The sequence below is a fragment of the Arvicola amphibius genome, chromosome 8 (genome assembly GCF_903992535.2).
Source record: "Arvicola amphibius chromosome 8, mArvAmp1.2, whole genome shotgun sequence".
Taxonomy (NCBI): Eukaryota; Metazoa; Chordata; class Mammalia; order Rodentia; family Cricetidae; genus Arvicola; species Arvicola amphibius.
In genome coordinates, this window is record NC_052054.1 from 76,327,079 (window position 1) to 76,351,847 (window position 24,769).

Here is a 24,769-nt window from a genome sequence, read left to right on the forward strand (position 1 = left end):
TGTGAGCCACCATGTGGCTGCTGGGAATTGAACTCAGGACCTTTGGAAGGGCAGGCAATGCTCTTAACCTCTGAGCCATCTCTCCAGCCCAGACTCCTGAAACTCTTGCCTCTCCTTCCCTCTCCTTCACTCTTCTTCTTTTTCTCCCATCTGTGGCTGTCACAGGCCAGAGAATGCAATGGGGTCTCTGGAGAAATCACATCTGCAGCCCCTCAAAGACTCTGGCTGGGGACTGCAGAGACACACAGAGACACGCACAGGACCATGCAACACTACTCACTTAAATGTGAACACATTTACATATGAAGCTAAGAACATACAGAAAGGCCTCTATAACTGAAGATTATACATGCAAACACACCTTGGACATGCAAGAGTAGACTAGCAAGCACACCTAGACTCAAACACAGAAACACACAGCTGCACATTCATATTAGAAATGACCTTTAAGATATAAAAATATGCACAGTGCACACACACAGGTTCATGCCTGAGTAAATAAGCAGACAGAACTGAACTGACTTGTGTATACTTACCCCCAGAAACCGAGATGCATTGTTCCCAATGTCCTGTGTATCCGTTTTCATGATGTCCTTGCCAACATCCAGGGTGGGGGTAAGGAAAGAGGGAGTGAGCAGGTCATTGACAGCCCAAGCAGGAAGTATGGGTGCTCACACTCGGGGACAGTGATGAGACAGGAGGCGGGAACAGCTGAAGTTACATAACTGGGTAGAAGGCCAGGTTCAGCATAAAAGTCCTGCTGGAGTGTGCAGTGGAGTGGACGGTGCTCAGACCAGGACCATGGAGCCCAGTGTCCTGCTCCTCCTCGCTCTCCTCGTGGGCTTCTTACTGCTCCTGGTCAGGGGCTACCCAAAGGCTCGTGGTCACCTTCCACCAGGACCCCGTCCCCTGCCCCTCTTGGGGAACCTCCTGCAGATGGACAGAGGAGGCCTCCTCAACTCCTTCACACAGGTGAGACACACACAGGAGCTGTGCCCTGTGGCTTAGCCCCATGTTTGCTCCTGGAGATCACTCAGCGGGATGAACAAGGGACTCCTTCCAGGCCATAACCTCAGGTGGGACGGTCGCTGAGTGGAAGGTGAGATGCTGATTGGTGACGGATGGTGCTCAGATCGACAGGCGCGTCCTCGCTGTGTTGGAATTGTGTGGGGAACTGTGCTTGGAGTGTGAAAGGGGTCCAGGTGTTGAGGTGTAAGCGTGTAGAATTTCACTCTGTGGGGCTTGTCTGTTCCAGAAGAGAAAGAACAATACCAGAGGCGTCAACAACAGGCTTTGCTCCTGCCAACAAAAGAGAGCAAAGATTAGCTTGAGGTGTTCAGGGACAAAGGGGAGGAGAAGAGGGGCGGGAGGAGGGGCGGGTAGGGAGTGCTTATCAGTTTATTCCAGCAGCTAGTACTGTATTTACCAGGCTCCGCATTGATGCTTCACACTCAGGATTTCATGTTTGATTAATCTCCACTTGCATACTAATAATGAGTTGGCATCTGTGGTTCTACCTCCCATGAGGGAGCTGAAGCAGTGACTGTAGATCCCACTCCTTTGTCCCTCCCTATGGCTGTGGAGATCTCCCTCATGAACCTTGTGTTTGTTACCCCCTGGATTCTAAAAGATCTCCCCATCTATGGTAAATTTAGTTATTTTAATTTATATTTTGGGACATGGTCTCCCTGTGTCTTTTAGGTTGGCATCCAACTAATAGTTTCCTGCCTTAGCCTCCTGAATGGAATGACAAGTGTGTGTCACCCTACCCTGACATGTGTGTTTGGAACATGTGCCACCCACACATTGGAAAGCCCAAGTCAACACCCTATTGATTTTATTTTTAAAAATCCTTTGACAATTTAACATATGCGTATACTGGATCTCGGTCACCTGTGGCCCCCTTTTTCACTCTCCTCCCTCTTTCTCCCACAGGAACCCTTCATTTTGCCAATAAGACCCTTCCTACTTTGATATCCTTCTGTTTTCCCCCACTGAGTTTAATTAGCGTTATTCAGAATGGTCTCATGTGTGACTTACTGCTTGGAGATCAGTTAGCATGAAGAGGCAGGATGCTTTCTAGGCTCTAGGTTCATTTGGGAAGGCTGGTGTGGAAAAGGCAAGGTGCTGACCCCTGCCTAAGCACGGGTGGGGTCTATTTACTGGACCATGATCATCTCACGAGTGACTACAACACTAACGAAATTGACACCTATCCCCAGTACCACTAACTGCCCACAGACCCACAGTGAGGTGCGGTAGCATCCTGTCATAGTGTGACCACGCTGCATCTTTTCCCTGCAGAGACTGTTTTTTTCCAATGAGTTATTCATTATGTATATAGTGTTCTGTGCCTGCATGCATGCCTGCAGGCCAGAAGAGAGCACCAGATCTGCTGGGAACCAAACTCAGGACTTCTGGAAGAGCATCCAGTGCTCTTAATCTCTGGGCCATCTCTTCAGCTACATGGGAACAGTTCACATCATTAAGATACGAACACATGTGACAGACCTTGTTGACTCCCAATGGGAGGCCTCACCTTCTCTGCAGAGTGGATGAGGGGTGGGGTGGGGAGAAGATGGGGGGAGTAGAAGGATGGGAGAGAGAGGGAACTGGGATTGGTATGTAAAATAAGATTGTTTTAAAAATAAAAAAAGGTAAAAACATACCATCACACAGAGTCTAAGAAATGTATAGCCGGTGGGAAATTAGGGCCTCTCCCAGCTGTAATGTGATGGCTGTTTTCCTTTCTAACTACATATTTTGAATGATAAGGAGTCCCATGTTTCACCACATAGCATCATAGTGGTAGGTTGGGGAGTAGAGCTGCATCCCTGATACCTGATGGCCTGGTTTGAGATATGTTAATTAGATAAATTACCTGTTCACCTGGGTGATACAGAACACTGCCAAAGCAAAATGGTTTGCCTCCCTAAGTTTTATTTTATGTTTATGCATGTTGCTTCCACGTATGCATGTGAACCATGTGCATAGTTGGTGCTCTAAAGGGTATGGGATCCCCGGAAATGAGTTACAGATGGTATGAGTGCCATGTGGGTGCTGGGAACCGAACCCTGGTCCTCTGCAAGAACAGCACGTGCTTTTAAATAACAAGTCATCCTTCCAGCCCCGCCCCCAATTGAGTTTTAAGGTCATCTGAAGGTCCATAAGGGTCTGCATAAAAGACAGGATCTGATGAGATTCCTGAAGACTCTCTGGAAGGAGAATAAATGGGGAGAGAAGCTGTTCCTGAGGGGCACAGGGGGACAGGAGAGGGAGAAATAGTCCCAGGTGAATGAGAACCTGACGTAATGGAGGAGAGGTAAGTGCTCAGTTCTGGGGTCATGGGGAGGAATGGCTGGATTGAAACCTTTGTTGTAACAATAGAAAAGAGGCTCAGTCTTTTATAAAATAAAGAGGTTTATGTGTCTGGAATGATGGCTCAGTGGTTAAGAATGCTTGCTGCTTTTCCAGAGGACCCAGTTTGATTCCCTGAACCCATATCTGACAGCTAACTACTGCCTGTCACTCCAGTTCTCGAGAGGATTTGATGTTTTCCTCTAACCTCTGGGAGTACCGCCGGGCTCACATATACAGACATACACAGACACACACAAACACATACATACACACACATAACGCAACACACAGACTAACACAGACATACAGACACACACACATAACACACACACAGACTCACACAGAGATACAGACACACACACATAACACAAGACACACAGACTCTCACAGATACTCACACAGACACAGACACACACAGACAGACACACAGACACACACAAACAGAAACACAGACACATGCAGACATACACACACAATGAAAGTTAAATGAGAATTAAAAACAAGGTGGTTTATTTAGCTTATAATCATGAGCAGATATTCTAAGATCAAGCACTTCTTTTATCCAGGCTCTGGTGGGAACCCCTCTTATGTGTCACAACATGGTGGAGAGGAGAAAAGAGAATCTGTCACTTGCAGAAGGGGCTAACCACATGTAGTAGCCTTGTTTTATAATAATCCATTATCTAAGAATCCAGCCCTTTTTATGAGACCAGCATTAACCTATTCTGTGGATCTGCCCTGAAGACCCAATGCCTCTCACTAGGCTCTAGTTCCTGAGGGCTCTGCCACCTCTCAACACACAACATCGGGGACCAAGCTTCCAACACAGGAACCACAGAGGACACTTTAACCATGTTCAAGGCATATAACATGGAAAAGGCAAGAAGAAAATGGCAGCCCCAGATAGATGGCTCTGGAAGCCAAGTGGTAGTGATATCCCATGGTGAACCGCAGATGCAACCCGCTCAGCTCTCTCAAATGGGTTGTAGATAAGTTTGGAGCCTGACTCAAATTCAGGTGCTAAAGTCCATGTCAGCTCTGTGAGTTCCAGTTCAATTCCAAATTGCTTGCTTTTGCTGGGTTTGCTGGTATGCAGTCTGGAATGTTCTCTGGAAGCTTTAGTTGTGGCTAAAGAAATAGGCCTACTCTCCCAGGCAGCTGTGTTGCTGGAAGTGAGTGTGGGCTTTTATCACGTGTGTTATTGAGATTGACATCTCAAGTATGATGAAATACTGTTGGCCAGGAGTAGAGAAACAAACCCAAGCTGTGGCCTCCAGTAACTGCCAACATTTGGACTAAATATTCAACTGCCTTTCTGAGTCTTTATTTTTTTAAACTCTTTTGAAGCTCAAGGACAATTTTATTAGCATTTGAGAGGGAAATAGCAAGGCAGGCAAGTTGTGAATCTTGGCAGCTGCCGGAGTTAGAAGATGGATAGGAAAAGGGAAGTCTTGCTGTTTGTAGGCTGCCACACAGTGAAAGAGGGTAGGGCAGTATAGCACCAGGGAGAGAGAGAGTAGGCACAGAGTGCTAGGGAAAGCACACCCAGCCTTTGTTAGAGATCCAGAAAAGAGACTAAAAAGAAAAGAGAAGGACAAGTGTGACTCTCTTTCCTTCTTTGGGATCATTGGCTGCTGGTCTACAAAGTGGGAGGGAGCAAAAGTGAGTGAACAGGGTCGGACAGTTTGAGAGCTCTCGGGGAGACAGCTCAAGTGTTTATCATGAAGCTCCTAGTGCAAATCCTAGTTACCATATGTGGAGTATGGTCCTCTGGCCAAGCTCCCTGCACAGTGTCTGGTTACCATATGGTCAGCAGGCAGGAGAGCTCTAGCAGGGAACTATGCCAAGGGTCACACAAGAGGTAAATCCAACATCCAGGCCTTGAGCCCTTCTCCAAATAAGGGCAGGTAGAGAACAGAAAGTCTCATTAGGGAGGGAGGCCTCTATGTTGCCAAGCTTGGAGAGAGCTGCCAAGCCATGGTAGACTGCAGCCTCTGACCAGCAAGGCCTTCCAACAGTGCACGTGGAGTTTTTCTGCACCAGCAGCTGCTTCCAAATTACCACACAGTTATATTAACTAATTAATAAATGTTTGGCCAGTAGCTCAGGCTTATTATTAACTAGCTTTTATTTTTTTTTTTTTTTTTTTTTTTTTTTTTTTTTTTTTTTTTTTTTTTTTTTTTGGTTTTTTGGTTTTTCGAGACAGGGTTTCTCTGCGGCTTTGGAGCCTGTCCTGGAACTAGCTCTTGTAGACCAGGCTGGTCTCGAACTCACAGAGATCCGCCTGCCTCTGCCTCCCGAACCCATGTTCCTTATTTATGCTCTGCCATGTGGTGGTACCTTTATTAGCATAGCACATTCATCTTCTCTTCCCTCGGCATCTGGGTGGCAACTCGTCTGACTCTGTCCTTCCTCAGTCCATCATTCTCAGTTTGACTTTCCAGCCTAACTGTATCCTGTTCAGTGATTGGCCAGTCAGCTATTGTGTTTATTAAGCCAATCACAGTGACATATATTTACACAGTGTACACAGAAGGATTATTTCACAGCACAACAAAAGAGGCATGATTTTCCGAGTAAGTACTAGAAAAACTGCTGACAGAAGTTCTGCAAGTGGCCGCACCAAGGTCAGGGAAGGAGAAGCACACTAGCACAATAAGGGAATGATGATTCCTCCCTTATCCTTATCATGGTTTATGAATCAGCTTTTCCCAGGGTTTGTCTCTTGGCTGGGTGATTGATAGGCCCAGATGAATTAACTCTTAAGGGTGGAGTCAATGTTTGGAGCAGGTAAGAATATCATGTCTCCTCTCAGGACCAGAGGGAGGAGAGAGAAGGGAGGATGGATAAGAGATAAGAGTGGAGTTTATTTTAAACTGATTTTTAGGCTCCTTAACTCTCCTCTTAAGAATAGTGTCTCTAAAATAATTTGGGAGATGGGCTGAAATTTGGTGATGGAACATTTCCAAAGCTGTTCCACAGGGATCAGTGGATCAGTGGATCAGGGATCAGTGACTGGCATCAGTCACATGTAGCTCTGGGAAGAAATGTTCATTTAGGAGAAGACACAAGAAGGACATGGGCGGGGGTAGTGGTGGTAGAGAGATGGCTCAGCAGTTAAGAGCACTGACTGCTGCTTAGAAGACCTGGTTTTGATTCCCAGAACCCAAAATAAATGGCTCACAACCATCTGTAACTCCAGTTCCAGGGGATCTGGCTCCCTCTTCTGCCATCTGAGGGCACTGCACTAATGTGACGCGCTTACGTACATGCAGGCATAACACTCATACGAAATCCATTATACTCCCTCGGTAGGTTCACAAGAACATTTGTCTGTGTCTGCTCACTGGGATCCTCAACAGGCTTTTAAGTGTGGCCTCTGAGGCCTGATTCAAGTGCGATGAACCTGGGATTTATTTTCAAGTGCTCTGGCTAGAGACCGTGCTTGGGTTTCCTCACAGGTCCTGGAGGTGACCACCTGTTTTATCCTCACAGGAACTTCTTTGGAGTCACATCTTTTTTTTTTTTAACTTGGATAATTTTATTTTATTTTATTAGTGTAAATGTGGCAGTACATATTAGGATATTTTTTTAATTCTTTTTATTCAAGATTGGAGTCACATCTTATTCACATAAACCAGACTTGGGGGGAACTCAAGTGAAGTCTCATTAGAGTTTGAGATTCACAGCACCAGGGCAGGCAAGTCTGCTGAAAGAGGAAGATGGGTGAGAGAAACAGAGGAATCTATGCCATGGGTGAGAGAAACAGAGGAATCTATGCCATTTGTAAGCAGCCACATGGTGAAAAATGAGTGGGAAGGCCTCAGAAAAAGAGGGAAAACTCAGAACATTAGGGGAAACATGCCCGGTCTTTGGCCAGTATCTGAAAGAACAAAGGATAGAAAGGAGTTTCGGAAGAACCATGATTTTCTGAGTCAGGACTCAGAAGAGGAGGCAGGTCCTATGGTAGAGGAAGTTCTGAAAGTGACTGCCTAGGATTTGGAAATAAGTGTAAATTATTATTATTATTATCATCATCATCATCATCATCATCATCATCACTGTGCGTCTGAGTGTGTGTGTGTACTTTGTGTGTGGATGACTGAACCTACTCCTTGGAGGCCAGATGGGGGCACTGGTTGTCCTCTATCATTCTCTGTCTATTCCTTTGGGGCAGGGTCTCTCCCTTGACCTGGGTCTGCCATTCTCTCAGCTAGGCTGGAAACCAGCAAGCCCCACCATCCTCCTGTCTCCCACCTCCACTTTGAGCTGGGGTTGCAGGTGTACTTGGGACACCAGGCTTATAACTAGGTATAGTATAGCAGCAAGTGCTCCAAGCCACCTCTCCAGCTTCAGTTGTACCTTAAAACGATTTCTTCTAGATTTGTTTTTATTTTATGTGTGAGTGTTTCACCTGTACATATGTTTGTGTATTATGCGTATGCCTGGTGCCTGCAGAGGTCAAAAGAGGGCATTAGATCCACTGGAAGTGGAGTTAAAGATAGTTCTGAGCTACTATGTGGGTGCTGGGAACCAAACCCAGGTCTTCTGTATGAGATCTTAGCCCCTGAGTCATCTCTTCAGTCATCCCAGTTTTCACTTTTGAGCTATGATATTGTTGAAGTTGATCATCACTCTGAAACAGTGGTTCTTAACCTTTCTAGTCCCTGTTTTATTCCCTGTAGTTACTATCTTCTCATAATTCTGTCTCAGCATGTTGACATCACCTGTGCTCAAACTTCATTGAGATAACAGCAAATGTAATCAGAAGTTGTTTTCATGCCAACATTAAGTTGGTGATTATTTCTATCATTGATCTGATAGGCAGATTTTTATTTCATCGATGGACAAGATTCCCTGGTGTGGACTCACCACTGTTTGTTCTGTGGAATGTTCGATTAAGAAGTCTTCCTTCTAGGAATAATCTGGTTCATTCATTTGGTGAATAAGTGTATATATTTTTGCTGTAGTATAAGCACTTGGAAGTGAAGTTTCTCTGTATGCTTATACTCAGCTTCAAAAATTATAGCTGATTCTCGATAAAGGCAGAGTCTTCACTCACAGATTCAACCAGCTGTGGATTGAAAATACTTAGAAGAAATGCATTCAGGTGTGGCTCACACTTGTCACTCCAGCACTTGAGAGTCTGAGGCAGGAGAATGACAAATTTGAGATAACTTAAGCTACATAGAGTCCCAGCTCAGCGTGGCCTACACAGCAAGATCCTGTCTCAAAACACAAATACCTGTAAATCACACATGTATAGAGTTTTTTCTTAGCATTATTTCATAAATAACATCAGGCACTGACCGTTTTCATAGTTTTTCATTTCTATTAGCTCCAGTGCAATCTTGGGAAAGTAAAGTTTACAGGAAGATGAGGGAGGGTTATTTGCAAACACAACACCATGCTCCTCTAGGGCTCTCAGCTCTGGATGTTTGTCATATTCCTGGAACCAATTCCCTGTAGATGCCCTGATGGTTGCGTTGCTAGGTATTTTCCCAACAGCCCACACTGTAGTCATGACTCACATTCAAGATCATCACCAGGGATCATGACCTCCCCTTCCCATGTACCCAGTGAATGAGTCAAAACAATTCTCTTGAATGTTGTCAGGAGGTATTGAACAGGTTGAAGCTGGGTCACAGGAAGCATGGCTCTTGATTGAGATTCCAGAGCTGTCCAAACTGAAGGTGTATGGGCAAGGATCTGTATCTGTATTTATATTCATATCATATCCATATCTGTGTCTACATCTATATCTATGTCTGAAGTAGCAGGTTAAGTCTCCTCATCTCATCAATGATAATTTATTCCAAACACTCTAGAAATAAGGAAAAAAGTTCTTTAGTAATACATAGCTGGTTCTTGCCAACATCCTAGAGAAATTTGCCTCAATGTGATCTTTTTAATAGCTTCTGTAGATCTTGAACACAAGCAATCTGCATGTGCTGTCATCTGTAAATATCTTTTAGGTTCCATCAGACTTTGAGCAGTTAAACATGTTTTACAGAGACAAAAACTGTAAATCTGGCCATTTTGGATAAGTGAAGATTTATAGCAGAGATATTGTCACCACCTCTTTTAAAGCTGACCATTGTTGTTCCTTTGGAATCATGTTCCTTGTGTCTCAGTCACTGTTCTATTGCTGTGAAGAGACAGCATGACCAAGACAGCTCTTGTAAGAAAGCATTTATTGGGGGTTGATTATAGTCTTAGAGGTTTAGTACATTATCATCATGGCAGGACCATGAAAGCAGGCATGGTTGATTCTGGATCAGTAGCTGAGAGCTGCATCCTGATCTGTAGGCAGAGAGAGAAACTCTGGGCTTAGCATGGGTTTTTAAAATCTCAAAGCTTACCCCCAGTGACACACTTCCTCCAACAATGCCATACCTCCCAATCCTTCCTCCAACAATGCCATACCTCCCAATCCTTCTAATCTTTTCAAATAGTGACTCCCTGGTGACCAAGCATTCAAACATATGAACCTATGGGGGCCATTATTATTCAGACCACCACATCCAGGTCATCTTTCCTCCTGGCAGAATTATACTCTTTCTGATAAGAGAACCAGCACTTAATGGTGGTTGTTACCCACCTTTGAACTGCCCAGCAGAGCCTTGTTCTCTGATATGGGAATGGAGCCTAATACCCAACATCTTTAACAAACAAATATTTAAAAAAATACATTCTCAGAAGCCCAAACTGCAGCAAATCTAAACTACAATTATATTCAAGGTGCAACTATTTTCGTACATTTTCTAACAAGTCTGGTTAGTTTAACCACATATCACTGAGTCATCTTAGAGGCAGCAGCACTGCTTGAGTTAAACCCTACCTTCTGCAACTTAGTATTTCTTAAACAAATTTATTGCTGAGTCCGTTATAGCATCAATTCATCACTCAGCTTTCCTAGATCATATCTATATCTTGTTTATTTTTTTGAGACAAGATTTTTTAATTAATTAATTTATTTATTATGTATACAGTATTCTCAGTGCTCTGCCTGCAGGCCAGAAGAGGGGCACCAGATCTCATTACAGATGGTTGTGAGCCACACCATGTGGTTGCTGGGAATTGAACTGAGGACCTTTGGAAGAGCAGGCGGTGCTTTTAACCTCTGAGCCATCTCTCCAGCCTGAGACAAGATTTCATGTAGCCCCAGGCTCAGCTCAACAGCAGCCAGAGATGATCTTGAATTCCTAATTCACCTCATTTACTCCCCCAGTACTGAGCTTATAACATGAGCCCCACATCTACAGTTATACTGTAATGTATTGCTCACAACACCCAACATCAATGCAGACCTTCGTGGTGGTGGATTAATCTTGAAATTGCTAGGTCCTCAGAAGAGGAAAGGTGGCCAGCAGAGGGGTACCTATTTACCTGTCTGTGTCTAGGTGTTTTCACAGTGTAACAACAATGCACTGACTAACCACAACTCTGGTGCCCTTATGCTTGGCAGCTTCAAGAAAAATATGGAGACGTGTTCACAGTGCACCTGGGACCGAGGCCCGTGGTCATGTTGTATGGGACAGAGGCCATAAGGGAGGCTCTGGTGGACCAAGCTGAGGCTTTCTCTGGCCGGGGGACAATTGCTGTGGTTCAACCAATCTTCAAAGACTATGGTAGGAGTCTCAAAGTTTGGGATGAGGTGGACTGGTGAATGGGCACAGAGAGAGGAGAATATGATAGAAGGAAGGGCAAGGGGTGGGGAGGACCCAGGTCTCTGTGAACTTCCTCTGTAACTCACTTATCCTTCCCCTATGTTCTTAGGTGTGGTCTTTGCCAATGGGGAACGTTGGAAGGCCCTTCGGCGATTCTCTCTGGCCACCATGAGAGACTTTGGGATGGGGAAGCGGAGTGTGGAGGAGCGGATTCAGGAGGAGGCCCGGTGTCTGGTGGAAGAGCTGAGGAAATCCCAGGGTGAGTCCCAGAGAATGGGCAGAAGGGAAGATGGTGACACAGGGACCTCAGTGCAGAGCCAAAGAAAGAGACTAGACATACATGGGCAGAGAAAGTTTTATACACACACACACACACACACACACACACACAAGAGGATGAGTTGGGGGTAAAGAAATACAAAAATACAGGAAAGAGATGTAAAGTTCATAATTTCCAAGAATAACTCACATGTGTTTGATTGAGACTGAGTGACCCACATGCTGATACTTACATTTAGGGAAATCAACGCCTAGGTTAAGACTATGTGTTAGTCTGGCATGATGGCACAAGCCTGTCATCCCAATACTCAGGGGGCTGAGGCAGGAGGATCATAAATTCAAAGCCAGTTTGGCTACATCATGAAATCTTATCTCAAAGAGAAAAAGCAGTTGATGCTGTGGGTGCAGCTCAGACATGAAGCAGCCTTCCCAACTCAAACACAGTTCCCAGTCTGGTCCCTAACACCACAATGTTGGCATGGTGCCGCATGCTGGTCATCTTGGTATACCTGAGGTGGAGGCAGGAGCTTAGATGCTGAGGTATCTTTGACTTTATATGGCATTCAAGACCATCTTGAGTACATTAAACAGCCTTAAAACACGATCCATGTCCAAGGCAGGTGATGGAAGCAGGGAACTGTGTGTCTTCCTTATGGATGTCATGGTGAGTATGGCAGGCAGTGAGCGAAGAGGCCCAATGGGGTTTTTTACTTTGTGGCAGTCACAGGCATGTCTGGATACTTATAGAAACTTTCTAACAGGGGCATAGTGGTGACCTGGTCTGTTTTTAGCACCTTATTTTGTCATGTTGGTGTTTATCATTGCCTAAGATTTTTCAGGAGACACCGAGCTGCCCATGCAGAGGCTGGAAGTGAGCAGAAGGAATCAAGAGACTAAGAAGAAAGAAGGAGAAAGCAGGGTGACAGAGGCCAGGAAGCTGAGATAGAGCTAGAGGGACCAAACAGAAGAGAAAACACAATGGATAAAGAGCAGGGAGGAAAGTAGCTGGGGGAGGGAAAAGAGGAAGAGACAGAAATGCTGCAAGACATTTAGATAGGAAATCAGAGAGGCAGAGAAAGACCAACAAACACAAGGGAAAGATCTGCAGAGGAATCAGGGGCAACAGGCAAGACCCAGAGAGAGGGACAATAATGAGCCAATATTCCTGGACTGCCATGCATCCCTCCTACCAGGAGGGCCCATGATGGAACCTGGAATTCAAAGGCTCCTGGTGATGATGGTACTTGGAACACCACAGAGCCTAGAATCATAGAAGAACTGGAGGAAGACTTGCAGATGATAGACTTCTAAATCCATAAAGCAACCCCTGAATCCTTCTCTGCACCGTTCCTGCCAGTGGGAGTTAGCTCTCAGCTCAGAGTCAGAATGTTGCCCTGGGAGGAGGTACAGGGTAGAGACTGACTTACGCATGCTCTCCTTCTCAGCTCCCTGGGTCTCAGACCTGGCCCCACTCATGAGTAGCTGTGTTACTTTGTTTAAGTTAGTGACTGTTTATGTGTGTACTAATAGCATTGCATCTTATGTATAATGTTGAGAGGAAATTAAGTAAGATGCTGTGTGTAATCTTGAGTGTAGGACCTAGTGTATCATATGTGCAAATGGGGTATCAGCTGTTGTTATTGAGTAGTGAGTGGTGGGGACAACTTTACTGAGATGGAGCCAAGGCCAAATGTTCCTCTTGATGCCATGTCTCTTATCGTGCATCCTCATCCTCCAGGAGCCCCCCTGGACCCCACCTTCCTCTTCCAGTGCATCACAGCCAACATCATCTGCTCCATTGTCTTTGGAGAGCGCTTTGATTACAAAGATCGCCAGTTCCTGCGCCTGCTGGACCTGTTCTATCAGACCTTCTCGCTCATCAGCTCATTCTCTAGCCAGGTCAGTGGGTGGGAAGAGAGGAGCATCCAGGGTAGAGGGGAAAAGAGGCTGTTCTGTGAGGGAAGAAGACTGTGTCTTAGGGCTGGAAGAAAGGCAACATGGAGAGGCAAGGATCTTGAGGCCTGGAGGGATGGAGGGAGGTAGGAATGAACAAAGGGAGGGAGGGATGTTGTTAATCAGTGTGGAGAGACCCAGATGCAGAAATAGATCCATCCAACCTTGAGAGAATGAAGACATGGAACTCTGGCTGTAGCTAAGAGGACAGAGGAGTTGTCTACACAAAATAAGCCAGGTATGACTGGTACACCTATGCAATCCCAGTACACGGGAGATCAGCGTTCAAGGTCACCTTTGGATTAAGTATTGAGTTTAAGGATAGTCTGAAAGGCACGAAACCCCAATTGAAACAACAGTAGCAGCAACAGCAGCAGTGGCAGCTACAACAAAATAATGGCTTAGGAAAGAGAGAGAGAGAATACAAAACAAGTATTGGAGAAAGATCCAGAGAGACAGACTTATAGTATGCTGTATGTGTATGTTTATGAGAGGGGAAATGAAGGAACAGAGAAGATGAGCAAAGGAGTGGGGGAGGATAAAGGAAGGGAAGGGGCAAGGATAGAAGGAGAGAAGGCGGGGACTCATGGAATGTGTGGACCTAGGAATAGCTTGCTTCTTGAGACTTCCTGGACCCTTCTTTCTTGCAGGTGTTTGAGCTCTTCTCTGGCTTCCTGAAGTACTTTCCTGGTACACACATACAAGTCTCCAAAAACCTGCAGGAAATTCTCGATTACATTGGTCACAGTGTGGAGAAACACCAGGCAACCTTGGACCCCAGCAATCCTAGAGACTTCATTGATACCTACCTTATACGCATGGAGAAGGTAAGTCCTGCGTGAATGAGAGGGGATGCTGAGAGTGAAGGCTGGGGATGTGAGCGGAGGAAAAGGGGGCGAGGATGGGGAGGAGAGACAGGAAATGGAGTGGAGGAGATACAGAAGTGTCTGGAAAATGATGAAAATAAAAGGAGGAGAAAATGTGATAGGGAGAAAGAAGGGTGGGGAAGAAACATAGGACAAGAGAAAAAAGGAAAGACCACAGAGGTTCTAAGAAAGAGTCTGGGAGATAAACCATACTAAACTACCAGAGAGCACAGTAGAGAGAGAAGACAGAACAGACAGAGATCAAGCAATATTAAGGACTGAGAAATGTCATGTGGTCCATATAATGTGAGGCAGAAGAACAGTTCTCAGGATGTGTGTGCCTCTCCCTGCAAGGCTCCAGACACCCCTGATCCTCCCTTCTCTCTCCCTTCTGGAACCAGGAGAAGTCCAACCAACACACGGAGTTCCATCACCAGAACCTCATAATCTCCGTGCTGTCTCTCTTCTTTGCTGGCACCGAGACCAGCAGCACCACACTCCGCTATGGCTTCCTGCTCATGCTCAAATACCCCCATGTTGCAGGTGAGCCACAAATAACCAGTTGGGGAATATTCTAGCTCCCTATTGGCTGTGGAGATTTGTGTGGATGAGAGAGCCACGGGCCTCTCATATCTGGAGCTCTGAAGGCTTTGGTCTACATCAAACCTAAAGCAGAGCTGTGAGTGGTGTGTGAATGAACACTCAGCAGGTCTATTTTCATTGTTTTCTCTTACCACTTAAAGATTGATCCATCCACCCACCCACCCATCCACCCATCCGTCCTTCCTCTATCTTTACACTCATTTCTTCATTCCTCTTTCTATCCATGCACTCTTCATCCATCTACTTATTGTTCATTCAGTCACCTATTTGTCTACCCACCAAGCCAGCTGTCACCTACCAATCCCTTCATTTATTTTCCCATCCATTTAAGCATCTATTTATCCAAACACGTATTAACTCAACTATCCTTTTATCTACCCACCTCTAAACACTTATTAATAATACACACACATCTAGTACCCACCCACTCAGCCATGTATCAATCCACTGTCTAATTTTTAGTGTACTCATTGATCCTTTAACCCCCAACCAGCCATTTCATTCATTTATTATAATTAACCAACTTAGCTTTTCCTTTGATCTGTAGGACTGAATAAATTGTGGTTGATTTATTTAGACATCTATTCTTCTATCAACTGGTTTCATTTCTTAATCCTTTCACTAACTGGCCTTTGAATTCAACTTTCCCTTGCTTATCCCTTTCTTCATTTATCCACTCTTTGAATCACCTGTTGACTTGCAAGTTGAATACATAATCCAGTGTTTAGTCTGTCTGTTTCATTAACTCATGAATATGTCCATTTATTAAGTGATTGATCCACTGATTTTCTTATGTATCCATTTGTGCATGTATCTGTTGATAGAATCATTTGCTAATCTACCCACTTCTCCATATTATTCCTGAAGATACAGCCTTGAGTTCTTTTTTTTTTATTTTTTTGGTGGTGGAGCGCACTTTTATTTTTTTTCTCATTTTTTTATTAAGAATTTCCATCTCCTCCCCTCTTCCTCCCCCTTCCATCAGTTCTTAATATAACATTCCATGTAAAGTTTTGGCATATATGCGAGTACTAGTGTGTGTTTGTGTATGTGTGTGTATGTGTATATGTATGTGTGCATGTGTGCGTGTGTGTGTGTAGAGAGATGATTCATTTCCTTGCAAAGATGAGAATTTTTACTGTTTTTCTTCTTTACATTCTTGCATCAATAAGACTTCTCCGAAGTCTCCCTATGCAGTAGCCTTTGTTGTATGTTTTTTTTTCTTTTTTTTTTAAAAACCCCACTGAAATGGGGTTGAGGCTCATGGAGAAGAGCTTTAATATAGTTTTAAGCATGGGCACAGAGAGACAGTCACTTAAGAACAGGACAGTTGTTTGTATCCTCAAGTGCACTGAGTTTTTCAGGAGAGTCTCCTTGCTGTACTCTTTCCTAGGTTGTTGGCTCATAGAATAAAATATCATTGCTACAAAGCTGGCAAAGTAAATCCACTATTCCCCTTTTCTGTGCAGAGAAAGTCCAAAAAGAGATCGATCAGGTGATTGGCTCACACCGCCCACCCAACCTTGATGATCGCACCAAAATGCCTTACACAGATGCAGTCATCCACGAGATTCAGAGATTTTCAGATCTCATCCCGATTGGAGTGCCGCACAAAGTCAACAAAGACACTTTGTTCCGAGGGTACCTCCTCCCCAAGGTGAGACCAGCTGTGACTCCACATCTTTATGCCTTGAGCCTCCTGTATTATCTTCAATCCTAGTACCAGACTGTGTTTTCCTAGAATTCCCTAGTTCTTATTACAATCAATAATCTTATTGCAATATGACTGTCTGCATATGGGAGTCAGGGTATGTTAACATCTTTCTCTCTCACAATGTCTCCTAGAACACTGAAGTGTACCCCATCCTGAGTTCAGCTCTTCATGACCCACGGTACTTTGAACAACCAGACACCTTCAACCCTGACCACTTCCTGGATGCCAATGGGGCTCTGAAGAAAATTGAAGCTTTTATGCCCTTCTCTACCGGTGAGACAGACCTGTGCTTCCTTTCCCAGACACTAGAAGGCAGGCTCACCCTCCAGGACACAGTCAGGACTAGGTCTATGTTTACTGAGTCTATTCCAGCTGCTTTGCCTGGATCATCCCTTTCACCCTTGCTACAGTTCCACTAGGGGCTCTTGAACTAAAGGAGCCCTGCTCAGGAGGACTTTGGGGAAGTATTTATAAACCTGTGAACCTGAGCAAATGCATTTTCTTAAGAAACAGCAGCACTGCTATGAACTGGGTAGGGTCTTGAACACTGCTATGAACTGGGTAGGGTCTTGAACACTGCTATGAAATGGGTAGGGTCTTGAACACTGCTATAAACTGGGTAGGGTCTTGAACACTGCTATGAACTGGGTAGGGTCTTGATCACTGGGGAGGCATTGATTTTAGCTGTGAGCACTGGGGAGATAGGGCATGTCTTGACATGCTTGTCTCTGTTTGCATACTCTTGTTAAATTGTAAGAAACATCAAAATTACTACCATTTATTTGAGCCAAGAACCCATTCATGATGGACAAACTCCTGAACCAGAGAAAGTTCAGTTACAGCTCCCAGCAGTGTCAGCACACGGTGTCTGTAGACTAGAGGGAGCTGGACGTGGACACACAGCTTGATGGGTGCCAGCTCTGCTTTGGCCTTACTTAGCCATGCTGAGGTCATTGGCAACCTGGAGCAGGTCAACTGCTGTGAGTGACTGAGATTTATTCTTCACTGTAAGAATATAATCTCAAGTTAGTATGTAGTTTGGTTGCCTGTTGTGTTTATTTAGTTTGTTGCGTTCAGAAGCTGCCTCTGACCAAATTTAATTCAGTTGAATGGCCTCTATTCAAACGAGTAAACTTTGTGTTCAGGTTTCTTATCTTTTAGAGAAAGAGAGGATCTAGAAGGAATTCCTTAACCTTTAGTTGTCCCCCTTCTCTCACGTCTTCATGCTAAGGGTGGAAGCCAGGCCTGAGTATGTGTTAAGTAAGTTCTCTTTGAAAGAGCCCCCACCTCCAGCCTTTCCTTGGTGCATTCTAGGAGATGCTCTGTTGCTGAACCTCCCTGCTCTCTGCCCTCATCCCCTCACTGAGGGATTTTAGGCAAGTGCTCTCCTGCTGAGCCATGTCTCAGCTAAGAGTAGTCTAGTTTTGAGTGTCCAAGTGACTTCAGTCACTCTGTCTGCTGCCTTGCTCTTGGCTGTGTCCAGTCCAATGGCCTCCTTTCAGGTTTCATCTTCAGAGTTGTAGACATGTAGTGTTGTTATGAGGCTGCTTGTTCATTTCCTGGCTGCCCAGACTCCCAAAATAACCACACAGAAACTGTATTAATTAAACCACTGCTTGCTCTAGCTTATTACTGACTAACCCTTACATCTTAATTTAACCCATATCCATTAGTCTGTGTATCGCCATGTGGCTCCGGTTTACAGGTAAAGATTTTGTGTGTCTGTCTCTGATAGCAGCTCCATGGCTTCTCTTCTTCCACCTTCTTTCTCCTAGCATTTAGTTTAGTTTTCCCCACCTATGTCTATTCTGCCCTGTGCAGGCCTAAGGCAGTTTCTTTATTAGCAAATGGTATTCACAGCATACAGAGGGGAATCCCGCATCACCTCTCCTTTTCTGTTTAAATAAAAAGGAAGGTTTCAACTTTAACGTAATAAAATTACATATAACAAATCAGGTATCAAGAAAGAATTAGTTACAATATTTACATCTACTTTATCTCTTATCATAACTAAGGAAATCTACAACTATCAATTCTTCAACTCTATCAAAGACTCCAGAAGGATTTAATATTACCAAAGTAAACAGGAAGTGCATTGTAAGCAACTTCTAAAACTCTAGAATTGACAAAGACATCTTGCTACCTGGACAGTCACCCAAAGTTCTTCTGTACGATTGGGGCATCCATCATCTGCCTATAGGCTCATAGTATCCAGCAGACTTTTCCATGGAGCAGGAAATTTTAAAGACAGTTCCGCCTATATTAGCAGTTTGTTAGTCACTTTTTTGTGTGTCCTGCAGAATGTCTGGCAGATTCTGTCATGAAGCAGGAACCCTGAAGGACTGTCTCACCTTCTTTAGGCAATTTTAGCAGTCATTTTTCTGTGGGTCCTGCATGTCCAGTTCATATGGCATACCATCAAGCAGTCCAGGCATGAACAGTTTCTTTCCCAAATGGCCACCCAACTCCATAAGGAGCCTCTTCAATGCCCATCTTTCTCTTGAAGTAGATTGGTGCTGCCAGAGGCAGATGTATCTCATTGTCATGAAATGTCATGAAAACACTTTAAATGCCATATTCTGAAGGTTTCTGAAAGATTTGAAGAAGACCTATCTAACTGAAATATATCTCTATATATCTAGAAAACCTAACTAATATGACTACAAGCTTGACTATTACAGATGATTATCTATTAACTCATATTTCTTAATTATACATTACATTTTAAAATGACTACACAAACACAATACCTTAATCAAGAGCAGAAATACATATACGCAGTATAACAAAATTGACCTTAAATCTGTATCAATAAACCAAGATCCATACCAATGCAGATCTTGTAGCATATACCCCTTTAAATGTAAATAAACATTTGTAAACAATCATTTAGTGATATAGGTGTAGTTCTCTCCAAACTGCTTCCTGCTGTTTATTGGGCAAAGTATTTTTTGAGGGGTGTTCAAGGTGACCTTTCATAGGATCTTGGTCCATTAAACCACATTAGTCTAGGAGTCCACAGGTTCTCATCCTCTGCAGAAACAAAAGAAGAATCTCTTTTCCAAAGCAACACATCCTTTGACCCAAATTTTGAAATCAAGATACCTTTAAAGTATATATGCTGGTTTAGTTTAGCAGCCCATACAATGAAATGTCTCTTGTAATGTATCTCTTTAACAGTCAAAAAATTCAAAGAAAACACAATAATATACATAATCCAGACTCTGTGAATTTTCCATCTTTACATAGCTTATTAGTTTTACTCTATTACTTTTTCTACAATTTAATATTTATTTTATTATCTTTATTCCTTTAATCTATGACTGTCTGTACTCTTTTATTTTACATTTACTGTCTCTTTACTCTTTTTCTTCTCTCTCCCAAGCCTATGTACATTTTTCAAACACATGGTGTCTCGTTTAGAGGTCTTTTATGTCTGAATCTGTACTATTGTATATCTGAAATCATTTTCTTTTCAAGAGTACTTTTTAAAATGCTAAGCAGCTTAGTCTCAGCGGCCTTTGACCTTGAAAACATATCTAATGTGACTACAAGTTTGATTATAATAGGTGATTAACTACTAACCTGCATTTCCTTATTATACTAAACAGTTGATAATAAGAATTTTCAAGGAGCCGGGCGGTGGTGGCACACACCTTTAATCCCAGCACTCGGGAGGCAGAGGCAGGCGGATCTCTGTGAGTTCGAGACCAGCCTGGTCTACAAGAGCTAGTTCCAGGACAGGCTCCAAAGCCACAGAGAAACCCTGTCTCGAAAAACCAAAAAAAAAAAAAAAAAAAAAGAATTTTCAAGGAGTAGACATTTGCATTACATTGTTAAATAAATTGTATAGGTATGATACCTTGAATGAGAGTAGAAATGTATGTACAGTATGTTCTAACAAAATTAATCTCAAATTTGTATCAAAATTTGTATATAATATGCAAAAGTCCAATCTAATGTAAAACATTTAAAACTAGTAGTTGCTTTTAAAAAGTAGATTCAGTAATCTACCTTTTTATCTTATCATATCTATATCTTCCCTTTTTTCTTTTATTTATTTGTTTATCAAAAATTTCCACCTCCTCCCTTCTCCCATTTCCCTCCCACTCTCCCACTCCTCCTCCCCCTCTCTCTCCAGTCCTAAGAGAAGTCAGGGTGCCCTGCCCTGTGGGAAGTCCAAGGCCCCCCCTCCATCTAGGTCTAGGAAGGTGTGCATCCAAACGGACTAGGCTTCCAAAAAGCCAGTACATGCAGAAGAATCAAAATCTGGTATCATTATCATTGGCTTCTCTGTCAGCCCTTATTGTCAGCCACATTCAGAGAGTCCAGTTTGATCACATGCTCGTTTAGTCCCAGTCCAGCTGGCCTTGGTGAGCTCCCAGTAGATCAGTCCCACAGTCTCCGTGGGTGGATGCACCCTTCGCGGTCCTGACTTCCTTGCTCATGTTCTCCCTCCTGCTCTTCATCTGGACCTTGGGAGCTTAGTCCAGTGCTCCAATGTGGGTCTCTGTCTCTATCTCATCCATCGCCAGATGAAGGTTCTATGGTGATATGCAAGATATTTATCAGTGTGTCTATGGGAGAAGGCCAGTTCAGGCACCCTCTCCTCAGCTGCCCATGGACCTAGCTGGAGAGTAGATTCAATAATCTACCCTTTTATCCCATCATATCTATATCTTCCTTTTTTTCTTTCAAAACAAGAACCTTGAATCTAATTCCTTTATCTTTTTTTTTGACCATTACCAGTAACAACTTGTAACCAACCCCCCCCAAACAATAACAAATATCCATAACCCAATGAAAGACCAAAAACCACTCACCCCTCCTCTTGGGAATGAAGGCATTGTATTTTAAAATTTACTTCCTGCTGTTTGGGAGTGATGGCATCTTTAGGGGATCCTGAAAAGAAAAATTTGGGTTAATTGTCAAGTCCTGGGAGAGGTAGATGTGTTATTTGTTGAACAACTGTGTTCATGGGAAATGTGGGACTTGACTCAAGTCCTGGCTAGAGTAGTCTGGTAGCCTGGATCATCTCATTTAGACACCTCAAAATTATTCTGAGCAGTTGTAGTCCAAAGCGGATCTTTAGGTGGTGTTTTTCAGCTTAGTGGTGTTGGGAATCATAGTTTTGGGGCCCTACCCTGTTTATGGAGACTCCACAGGCTGCTGTTAGGTGTGCTCATGGTTCACTTCAGAAAACTGAGAGAGACTCAAACGAGAAACCATGTACAGGGGAGTAGATAAAACCTTTTTCTAGAATTAGTTAGTACTCTATATGATCATTAATATCATGACAAAAAGTTTAAATGTATGTATTAATCTTCTAAATCTTATACCTTAAGAAATGCTGTTAAAGAGTCAATATAAAACCATAGGTTTATGAGATTAGTGGTAATATAATAGTCCATAAATACTTGTTTTTTTCTGACTCATAGAAGGTGGCTTTTCTGACATGAGACAGAGATTTTTGATTTCATTTTAATAAGCATTCTTGGGTTTAGAGAAGGAGAGACAGAAGGAATGTACACACAGAGATCTTGCTATGTAGTCCAGCCTGTTCTGAAGTCATCATCTTCCTGCCATGGTCTCCCAAGTGCTGCCTTTACAGGCATGTGCATCCATATCTGGCTCATATAGGACCCTTAACAACATCCAGTTGTTAATCTAAGAGTCTTTGTAAACAGTACTTTTACCCTTAGGGCAGCCAATGAGATGGGTACCAGTCCCCTCACATGAGAAAGGAGGGACATTAAAGCTGCTGCATTATACACACTTCCTTCCTACTCTAAGTTGCTTCTTACAGTCCAGGAACAAAGGACTCTGATAATCTAATAAAAGCTAGAAATTTGTCAGAAGTGACCATGAGACATTCCCAACAAATTGACACATGTTAGGATTTATTTACTCCTTGTGTACATGGTTGTATGCATATATATGTGCACTATGGTGGGTATGGGTGTGTTCATATCAGAGGACAGCTTGTGGGAGTTGGTTCTCTCTTTCTAACTTGTGGATCCAGAGGATTGAACTCATGTTATCAGGATTGATAGCAGGCGACTTTCCATGCTAAGAAGTCTCACTGGCCCTTGAACTAATTCTTTAACATTTTGGGAATCTCTTAACATTCTCACTTGAACTGCAGGCGAGTATCAAACTCATTCTTATTCATTGCAATGGGAGAGTTGTCTGGGTTTAGGGAATGGGACAGTCCAAAAACTATATACTGCCCTGGGTCTCACATGGCTCATCTCTGTGCCCACAGGAAAGCGCATTTGTCTTGGCGAAGGCATTGCCCGCAATGAATTGTTCCTTTTCTTCACCACCATCCTCCAGAACTTCTCTGTGTCCAGTTGCATGGCTCCTAAGGACATTGACCTCAATCCCAAGGAGAGTGGCTTCGGCAAAGTGCCCCCAACATACCAGATCCGCTTCTTGGCCCGTTGAGTGGTCTGAGGTGGCCAGGGGTCCCCACTCCTGTTGAGAATGGCCCCATATTTCTTCCTCTGTGAGACCTGCTGCAAATCAGGCCATAGGTCACTGCTCAAACCCTTCCACCTTACTGCAGCTTCTGCAAAGCTCCGAAGTGTGTTCTGCCCTGAGAATGGCATTGGAGAAATCAGTCAATGCCTTGCTTGATGTATGAACAGAGAGACTTCTGGAGACCACATCTCATACTGAGTCAGTCCCCTATTGCTCCTAACAGCCACAGTCCCCATGTAATACCTCTGGTGCTCCATGAGCTAATCTAATGGACTCTGTACATGGTCTGAATTCTGTGTCTATGAACTTGCCTAATATGTATGGTTCACATAAACAGAATCACATAGCTGTGATCTTTGGTGTCTGGTGTCTTTTACTTCATATAGTATTATCTAGGCTCCTGTGTTTCACAGCCCATAGTCACATACCTTCACATGCTTTTGCCATGATCTTTCTTAGCAAAAGCACAATACCTTCTCTCATGTGTTCTGCAGCAGAAGGTGTGGTCGAGATTTAGGGTGGGTCTTCCTGCTTCTAATAATCTAATAAGAAAACCCTCACAGGATACCCAGCAGCCTGAGTTTTAGTTGATGCCTGATACAGTCAAGTTAACACTCAAGTGCAGTCCCCATGGTGCCCAGTCCCCTGACATCCCTGCTATTCTTACATGTGACCTCTTGATTGTCTGGTAACTAAGGTTCTTTCCGGAAGGGCTTCTCACTGGCAACTCCATCACATTCATGCCAGGTTTGTGGAAGGACAACTTGTTGCCTTGTTCCCTGTTCCACTGTGAGAACCCAGAATGGCAGGTGGCTGATGCCAGATGTTTAATTCCGCGGAACAGTAACCTATAAGTAAATAAACAACTAGATAAAGTGATACCAGTCGCTCTTTAAACTTGTTCTATGCACAGACCTCATCTGTCTCCAGTCTCTTTCACTGTCTTCTGATGACCAGAGAAAATCCTCATCCCCAATGTCCAGGTGGACCCCAGCTCTGTGAGTCATCAGCTCTGTTTGTTGCCATGTTTCTGTTGCTGGTGGAGGAGGGTGTGTCAGAATTCTGCCTTGACAAAGTTCCTGGTAACTCTCCCTGGCCTACAGAGAGCTTGATGATGCCACGCTCTGACAGAAGCGTCTGGGAACCACCCTTTGAGCAGTGTCTCAGGAAACTGAAATACACACCACACTGCTGGGACAAGCAGGTGCTTGTGGGACGGTCACGGTCATTTATCTAACATCATCACCTAGGAAGATGTCTCTGGGCAGCCACTGGCCAATCAGCAGGCAGCTCTCAACTCACCTCTGAGATACTAAATTTCCACCTGCCTCATCAAGCCCTCTGTAGCCCAGGGAGAGTTACCAGGAAGTTTGCCAAGGTGGAATCCTGGCACACCCTCCTTCACCAACAGAAACAGGACAACAAACAGAGCAGCCAACCCTTCAAGAACAACAGGGGAATGTGCAGCATGCCAAGGGAGGACCATGGCGTTCTGACTTCTCCTGGATCTTAATAGTCTGGACCTGGGGTGACTTCAGCTCAAGGTCTGTCTCTCTCCTGAACAATGGCGTCTGCCTTTGCTAGAGAATATTTTGCTAACAGACCCCATGACCTTTCCTCAAATCCTTCCAAGGGGTGAGATGTGGAGGAGGTCAGGGTGAGGAGGCAGGAGGTGGGAGGAGGGAAGTGGTGCTCACAGGCAGCAAAGGGTTGCAAGCCCATGGCTCAACAGGCATTGCTAGATCAGATTGGGAATTCTCTTGTTCCAGCCATGCTGTGGTACTAGAGAAGCTTCTAGAATTCTTTTGAGAGGGAACAGAGGGAAGGTTGGTAGGGAGATA

At 44.0% G+C, this 24,769-nt stretch overlaps 1 protein-coding gene across 1 annotated transcript; it reads left to right on the forward strand.

The window, feature by feature from the left end:
- Positions 1-744: 744 nt before the first annotated feature.
- On the forward strand, positions 745-23,281 carry LOC119820577 (cytochrome P450 2B1). The gene is made up of 9 exons (XM_038339054.1): positions 745-972; positions 10,829-10,991; positions 11,140-11,289; positions 13,048-13,208; positions 13,913-14,089; positions 14,530-14,671; positions 16,201-16,388; positions 16,577-16,718; positions 22,711-23,281. The coding sequence occupies exons 1-9, from the start codon at positions 802-804 to the stop codon at positions 22,890-22,892; spliced, it is 1,476 nt and encodes a 491-aa protein (XP_038194982.1). The 5' UTR covers positions 745-801; the 3' UTR covers positions 22,893-23,281.
- Positions 23,282-24,769: the final 1,488 nt, after the last annotated feature.